Source organism: Nyctibius grandis, chromosome Z (assembly GCF_013368605.1).
Source record: "Nyctibius grandis isolate bNycGra1 chromosome Z, bNycGra1.pri, whole genome shotgun sequence".
Taxonomy (NCBI): Eukaryota; Metazoa; Chordata; class Aves; order Nyctibiiformes; family Nyctibiidae; genus Nyctibius; species Nyctibius grandis.
Genome location: NC_090695.1, coordinates 76,523,086 through 76,531,382, shown reverse-complemented (window position 1 = coordinate 76,531,382; position 8,297 = coordinate 76,523,086). Strand labels below are relative to the sequence as shown.

The window sequence follows — 8,297 nt, the reverse complement described above, 5'->3', positions numbered from 1 at the left end:
GCTTGACAGTTTTTATAAGAATCTTTAGCTAAAAAGAGGTAATAAAAGAAAGAACCTACCCCACCCAGTGACCACCCTCTTGTCTACAACTCCTTAACTCCCCTTTCTGTAGCTGCAAGCCAGACTGCCACTCTTCAGATTACAGCCTGGTGACTACCACTTGAGTAAGGTGGCAGCAGACTTCTAAAGCATCATTGCTAATCACATGCAACACAATCTTCCACCTTGACCAATAACCCAGTAATAGATCAGGTTGCATTTGACAAGTCTTTGAAACCAGACAATACTACTTTAACAGAGCAAAAACTGACACCTTGATGACATTACAGAATTCCTCACACTTTAATTCAAACACGGGGCAATATCCAAAAGTGAAGAACTTATACTTTATTGTAGTCATTTACATAGACTAAAAGGATAGTTTCTACCACTTAACCTAGCCAGGTTTAGAATTTTTTTTAAGTAGAAAAGTTACAGGCTATAATTTAGCCGAAGCAGTCATGCTTCAGTGTCTCCATGGCTGGAGATTAGACTAGACTTTTAATGGTCTCTTCCAGCTTCTCTTTATTGGCCCCAGAGAACTCCTGCACCTGTAAAGAGAGATTGATTTTTAGAACTGTTGCATTCAATAGTTCATAACAGTTGCATAGCATCCAGACATATACACATCTATTGAACTCTGCTACGACTACATTCACACCCAAACCAGAGAATATTCTGCAGATGTTCATCTATTCATCTTCTAGTCAACTCACGCAAAAATTGGGACAAGAATCTATCAAGAATCACTTCCAGACAACCATTGCTGGAGCCTTCTACACATAAAACAAGGGAAAAGACAACTGATCCTGAACCAATGCTGTGTAACACTTAAATACAGGCTTGAAGAGACTCTGGAGGTCACTGCACAGCAGAGGTAGCTCAGAGTTACCCTGGGTTGCTCAGGACCCTTACCAATCAAATTCTGGAAGGATTACTCCAAATGACCTGTCCCCGAGCCTGGCTTCCCCTGTGAGAATTGTCATTGTTGCAACTTACACAGCAGAAAGACAAAGGCAACATTTACGTCTCAAAAAGAGTAGCTCTGTCTTCCAGTACCTACAGGGATGCAATGTACAGAGCAGACTACACTACAGGCCATGAAATTGCTTGCTTGATACTCGTGTCCAGAGAACTGATGCAGTCACCCCAAATAAAAAGCCACACAACAGGGTTCAGCCTATCACCTTCACACACTGTCACATCATAATCACAGTTCTTCCAATTGCATTATGAAGCCATGGAAGTTTACCCTGAGAAAACTGTCAAAGGTTCATTATTAGTCATGATTTGCCCCAATATTGCTTTTAACTGAAGGTCACCCAACATCTGACACACACTTTTCAGGCACAATTCCATTGCCTTCAGCCATGAAACTTCCATCCAGGCACTGTTTTACTTTAGAAAAGCCTACCTTCAGCTTGCTTGGCAAACTAAAAGCCCGAGATAACACATTTAGCTTAACAATTCTTTAGTTCAGGCAGATAGTCATTCACAACTACCCTGCACAGGCAGCCCACCATGCTGTTAGAGCATGGTCTGCATCCCATCTCATCCACCTCTTGGCAGAGCAGGCACAAGAGGGCTGTTCAGTCCTCTGATGGGGAGAGGACCTCCACTTCATGGATTACCCAGCCTCTATGTAAGAGCATCCAAGCAGTTTTTTTAGCTGTATGTATATTCAACCACATGTTAAGGACTTCTGTTTGGGTGGGATTCCATAGGCACATATAGTCATGTCTCTGCTTGAATGTGAGGTGCATCCAGAGAACAAATACTAACCCAAGATCAGTAAAAAGCAGGGTGCTAGGCAGACAGACTAGCAGTCCTAACCCAGACATCCAGCCCCCCTGATCTCACATGAAGCTCTGACCTGTAACACTAACTCAGTTCACTACCTGTGAACAATAGGGTTTGCTTCATCCATTAACTGCGGGTCCATGTTACATTTGCTGTGGCACTAAAATGAACTTGCTCACTCTCAGGAGTGTCTTAATGCCAGTGGTGCCCCAGATACATTATCAAGAGAAAGCAGGCTACGTAGTCTAACATTCCCAATCTTCTTTCAAGCATCTAGCTTGCCTGCTCCAGTTCCAAAAGAGTAGAGCCTACCTTCTTTCCGTTCTTGTAGAACTGGAAGGTTGGCATGCACTTCACATCACAGTGTGTAGCAACATCCTGGAAGAGACAGAAAACAATCTTCAGCTGTGCACGTCTGAAGGATGTTAAACTTACAACCCACTAGCTGCCTTGTTTTTAGGTGATAGGGCAAAGACATTACTGCTCAAAATGAAGCAAAAGCATTTCTGGCAGTCCATCACTAGCAAAAAACAGTGCAGTGTTAACATCTCCCTGAAGTAAGCCTTCAGCATTTAATTCACACAATACCAAAAACACATTTACAACACCTGTACTCTGTGTTTGAAAAAAAAAAAGAAAACAGACCTCTGCATCAAAACAGAGATGACTAAGACAAAAGAGCCCTATGGTAACTCGTGTGTTTCAACCTATTGTTCAAGTACCTATTCGACATTGCTGGAACTGCTATACAGCAGACATTTTATTGCACTTAATTCAAGACATAAAAGAGGAAACAGTGCCAAGAGCAATGGAAAGACCAGATGGATCACCAGACAGTTGCAAGCCATTAGTTCAGGGAAGACTGCATCAAAGCAGCATAAGGCCTTATATTAACACTCCCTCCCAAATTAGAGGGTCAGTGTTCCCAAGTTATCTAACATGCCATAGGGCTTCGAGTGTGCAGATAACCAAGGCAGTTTGTTCTGTTTAGGTGTCCTCCAAAAATTCATTCTTCCAGTGTAAGTGCTAAACCCCTATCTCTGCTTCTCAAAGTTGAAGTAATCTCTCATTTCGTTTCCATATCTGCAAGGAAAGTTCTTCAGTGTCACTTGTGTGGAACTCATTAGCTGCCCTCTCTCAGCATTACCCTGGACCATACCTGGGCATCATCCACATCAATTTCGATGAACACCACATTACCATACTTCTCACACAAACTCTAGAATAAAAGAAGAAATGATGCAGTTACACTGTTCCAGGAAAGCTTTCTTTTAAAAGACACATTCATATAAACTGTAAGGCTGGTGCTGCTTAACCCCCAGTGAAACATGCCTTGTTACCTTAAAGCAGCTATTTTACTGACCAGAGCTAAAATTTTATTTTCTGATCTATACCTGAAAGTCTGTTGGAACTTGTTCAAACATACTCCCCACAGAGAAGACTCAAATATTCCCAAGACCTTCTCTATGAAAGGTCTTCTCTTGCAGCCTTCAGCTGATCACCAAAAGATGCTACAGCTTATCTCATACTTTGCCAGTAGATAAGATTGCCACCTAAACACAGCTGGAGTGATTACAGTAACTGTGAACAAAAGGATACGTGTTGTTTCCACTCTATATCCCACCTCTTGAGGCAATGCAACTGTTAGATCTCTATACACCTGAGATGCATCTAAGCATTAGGACAGCAGAAGTAAAACCACATTTGAGCTCCCAGCTGTATCAAAGGTCAGTATGTTTAACTCTATAATCTCAAAACAGAAGTGAATAGAAGTGAATAGAAAAGGCTGGCAATCATAAGTGGCAAAAGGATGTTTCCTCCATCTTATCATCAAGCAGCACAAAGACATTTGTATATACTTTAATACAGTTGCCAATGAAAACAGAAAGGCTACTTACATGGAAAAAGGGCTTGATCATTTTGCATGGTCCACACCAGGTGGCAGAGAAATCAACTACTATAAGCTTCTCACCAGCAGATTTCAGTTCTGCCTCAAATTCAATCTATAAAAAAAGAATTGGACACATTAATGATTTCCCCCTCCTTTCCAAAACTATTTTGACTAATCCCAAAGCTAGCTTGCTCTCAGCCTTAACACACTAATCATTTTGGTAGCTCTTTGAACACTTAACTGGCATATTTGTACCATCATGTAAGTGCATCAGTATGAATTGCTTTCATCAGTGCTAGCATCAGGCAGTGTCCTACAACTCTTCAATTAGAAAAGACCACAGTGCTCAGTCACCCCAGCTCACTGAACTGTGGAAACATAAGCTAGAAATTCATCTAGCCTACAATCCTCAACTCTGGCTGCTCTGTTTAGCATTACCCCCTGAACGTGTAACATCACCAGCTCTTTACCAATTCCACTTCCTGCACCTGCCAGTTAGACCATCCTCTTCCTACCCTTAAGTCTTCTGTCCAGCTGCATAATTACTGTACCCTGCAAAAGGAAGCCCAGCCCCAGGAGATGTTTGTCATATGGTCACACACTTCAGGTTTGCTACTGCACAGAACAAGGGGAAAGTGGGAAGGCATGATACCTACAGTTGGTCACACACCATTGGAGACCTGGTCCTGACTACAATCCAGTGTTACCCTGCAAGTCTCTAGTATCAGTTAAAAGTGCCATGGAAGAGTGAAAGAGGTGCAGGGTCCAAAGGTGCTACTCTTGCAAGTTAAAAAATATTGCACTAGGGAGAAGTCCAAAGTTTTCCCAGACAGCTTAACTTCCCTGGAGGAAGGAAGACAACAGTTGGGGCAGAACAAGCTACTCAACCTGTCCGATTGACTTCCACAATTGCCTTTCATGTTAACTGTGACCTGACAAGCTTTCATATGAGAACCAAATAATCCTTAGCAGAAGGGGAACCTCCCACCACAAGACCACTTGTTCACACTATTAGAGGATCTTAGATCTTTGTTAACCAGTATTTTTTTCAGGTAGCACCATACTGGGGGAAACCTCTAACTAGCTGGTTGTTGGTTTGTTTTCCAAACATTTAACTACAACCTCCCTAAGCGCACATAAGACCTCATTTTACTGGTATTGTCCTCCAGCAGAAAAGTGCATGCTGCATTCAACAAATACATTGGTAGCAGGCCTCTATTTCCACGGTCCAAGCAAGAGAAAAGGCTCTACTAATGAAAGCCTCTAGTGCAGCAGGGACTCCCAGCACCAGGTAATACCTCAAAATGGAGGCTACTGACCATGGACAGTGCTGAATGGAGTCCACTGCTCTCAGCAATAGATAAGACCGATTTAATCAAATCTGCCAGACTGTGTGTGGACCTTACCTGTAAACATGATTTCCAACACATATCAAGTCACCCTTGAACTTGGATTAACCCAGTCACCAGCTGACTGCCAATGGTTACTACATAATTTAGTGGTTTGTTTTTTTTTTTAATACAGAAGCTAGCATAAACAGACTGAAGGTTCAACTTCCTGAACTCCCTAGCAGACACCACTTCTAAAACTCTCATCTGCATCCGAAGCTGCAAGTTTTCAATATTTGCTTTGACTCAAATAATAGAGAGGCAGCTAGTGTGAAGAGGACAGCTTGGACAACATCAGCTTTTTAACAGTTTATATACCCCATTAGCTTCTGCTATAAAAGGCATTATGTCCCATAGTCAAACCGTGTTACAAGTTACATGAATCACCTATCTCAAGGCCACGTACTTAAGCCAGCTGAAGTACTGCTCCTTCTGTCCAGTAGCAGTGACTGGTGAGGGACCAGTAAAGCACCCTGAAAGTAGCCATTCTTCAGGAGCTAGTCAGTTTCTGAAGAGGTGCATTAGGAAAGGGGCTGTATCTAGCTAGCTGTCATGTAACATTGCTTTACAGTCACTCACAGAAGCTTTCGCAGGTAGGAGTTTTCCTCTGTATCAGAGAAGAATATAAATCTCTACTGAATAGCAGTATTAATCCAGAAATCCCAGTTGCACTGTACTTGAATACTCTGGGTGTTGCAATGTTAAAATCTTGCTGTCAGCATAACTGTTCAGTCCATGCTCTCCACGGATAAGTAGCAAAACCATGCTTTAACTACAGCAGACTATTAGTCAATGCTCATAGCTGGGAGGATAGCAGAAGCCTAGTTCACTAAGTTAGAGCACACTCTTCCTCCAAAGCCAGGTTTATTGACTCAATTTTTAAGCTGTTCCAGCCTATACCAAAAACCTCAAATCTTAATCAAAAAGTTCACCCCTTCTGGCCCTCCATAAACAGAGGAGCAGGAGAGATGCAAACCAGAATGAGAAATTCAGGTTGAACTCACACACTGTTTCATCTCCAGGACCTGAATGACAAGGCATTTTGTTCATCCCAACTTTAAGGAGCTTTCTGCATTCACAGGTATTGAAGTTGTGGTCACAAGGATGAGAATGCTCATGTGTCAGATGTTAACACCTTGGAGGTTCAACAAGGGAAGCCTGCCACGCTTTTCATTTATACAGTGAACTGACTATAGCAGAGCATAGCCTAGAAGACAAAGTTGGATACCACACAGCATCACTCACAGACCCCTCACAATCAGATCAAACTGACACTTCAAGCAAATTTCAAGTTCAAAATGTAAGACTAGCCCAACAGGATTTTCCCTGAAATTAAGAGCTCATTAAGTTTGCACAGAGGATATTTTTGGAGATTTGGGTTCATAAGTTACAGCTAACAAATACCCTGTTGTTGTCTATCAACCATGACAGCTGCTGTGCACAAGACCACATACTATTTCATCCCCAGAAGAGTATTCTCCATGTGCTGGTCTAGGCTTTATTACTATTCCATATTACAAAGCCACAGACATGTTTGCATTCACAGAACCATCCAAACAATGAGGTACTGCATAAGTGTACCAAACAAGCTGGACAGCACCGTAACAAGGGAAATACTTCTTATGCCAGCACCTCCTGTTATTTAAGTACAGGAATGGGCTCTAGTAATTCCTTTCAAGTCAAGAAAGCTGAATTCATGTTTTCCATGAAGACTTATTCAGAAGCACACCAGAACTTGGGCCAATCTCTAACAAAGCCACCTGGTCCCCTCACACTGGCAATACATAAAGCAAAGCCAGGACTCCTAAGTTAGGGTACCAAGTACTCTGTTATCAGCTTGAGAAATGAAACACATTTCCTTAAGATTCTAAAGGGAGATGAGCAATAATCTGTCATAACATGGAATTACATCATCTCCCTTCTCACTCCGGCTATCTGAAGCAGCCTTAGCTCGTACAGTTATTTGTTCCCTCCCTCCGGTCTGAACGAGTCCTCCCTTCAGTTTCCCCCTTTCCCCGCTGCAGTAGGCTCCTCCTGCCCGGGCAGCCCCGGGACCCAGACGGCGTCCCCGGGCTCCCACCCGCCAGCCCCCGCGGGCCAAGGCCTCACCGGGCTGCACGGCGGCCCGAGGAGGGGCACCTGCCCGCCTCAGCTTCTCCCCGCGGCGGCCCAGCAGGCCCGCCCGCTCCCTCCCCTCCCGCCAGGCAGGCGATGCTCCCTCGCCGCCCTCCCCTCCCCTCTCACGGCCAAAGGACGGGGCCGGTGCCGCCCGGCACGCCCAAGGAGAAGGAAGAAATACGCTGCCCTCCGCGGGCTCCCCGGCGGAGGAGGGCGCCCGCCGGCCGGAGCCACCTGCGGGGCCAGGCCGGGAGGGTGGGATGAGGCCGGCCCCGGCCGCCACACGCCTAACGGACTCACCAAGCTGCCCACGCTCTTCACCATGGCGGCGGCTCGGGGGCTACACGGCAAGAAGGCGGCCAAGTGCCTCGTCAGGCTCCGCTCTGCCCGCTCCGCTCCGCCGGCTCAGCGATATCCCACCGACGTCCCACCCGTCCCCCCCTTATATGCCCGTCGCCCCGCCGGGCCGCGCATGCGCCGCCCCCTCCCCTTTCCCCGCCCCCATGGGCTGGGCTCGGATCCTGCGGGGCGCGGGAAGGCGAGGCTGAGCGGGGGGAGGGGCGGGGGGCGGCTGGCACGAGCGGGGCCCGCGCGCGCCCGCCCAGCGCCCATCACCGCGGCACCGGGCCGGGCAGCGGCGGGGGAGCTGGGGGGGCGGGGAGCCGGCGGCTCGGCGGCGGCCTGACCCCCGCCCGGCCCGGCGGCGTACGTGGGGGAGGGCGGGCCGGGCATCCCAGCCGGCTGCCGGCGAGAAGCGTTGACAGCGAGAAGCCGATCGGCCCTGGAAAAAGTGCTGTGTAACGATGAGCAGGAAGTGTTCCGGCGGCGCCGAGCCTCGCCCGGCCTGCGCGCCTTCCCTCCTCCCCCTGCCCTTCCGCGGAGCCGGGCCGTGACGCGGCGCCCTGGCGCGTGTCACGCCGAGGAGGGCTGGTGCTGCCCGTGGTGCGGGGGGGCACGGCTGTTGGGAAGCTGGAGGGCAGGAAAGGGCCAGGTCGGAGGAATGAACCACGAGAGAGCTTTTTCCTTTTCTTTTTTAAATTTCTTTTTCTCCCCCCGCCCAC

The 8,297-nt window shown here is 46.9% G+C and overlaps 1 protein-coding gene across 1 annotated transcript; it reads right to left on the bottom strand.

Annotated features, from left to right (window-relative positions):
- Nucleotides 1–372: 372 nt before the first annotated feature.
- Nucleotides 373–7,672, bottom strand: LOC137676475 (thioredoxin). The gene is made up of 5 exons (XM_068423319.1): nucleotides 7,537–7,672; nucleotides 3,738–3,842; nucleotides 2,999–3,058; nucleotides 2,152–2,217; nucleotides 373–590 (listed from the first exon to the last, which is right to left on the bottom strand). The coding sequence occupies exons 1-5, from the start codon at nucleotides 7,558–7,560 to the stop codon at nucleotides 528–530; spliced, it is 318 nt and encodes a 105-aa protein (XP_068279420.1). The 5' UTR covers nucleotides 7,561–7,672; the 3' UTR covers nucleotides 373–527.
- Between the last annotated feature and the right edge of the window lie 625 nt (nucleotides 7,673–8,297).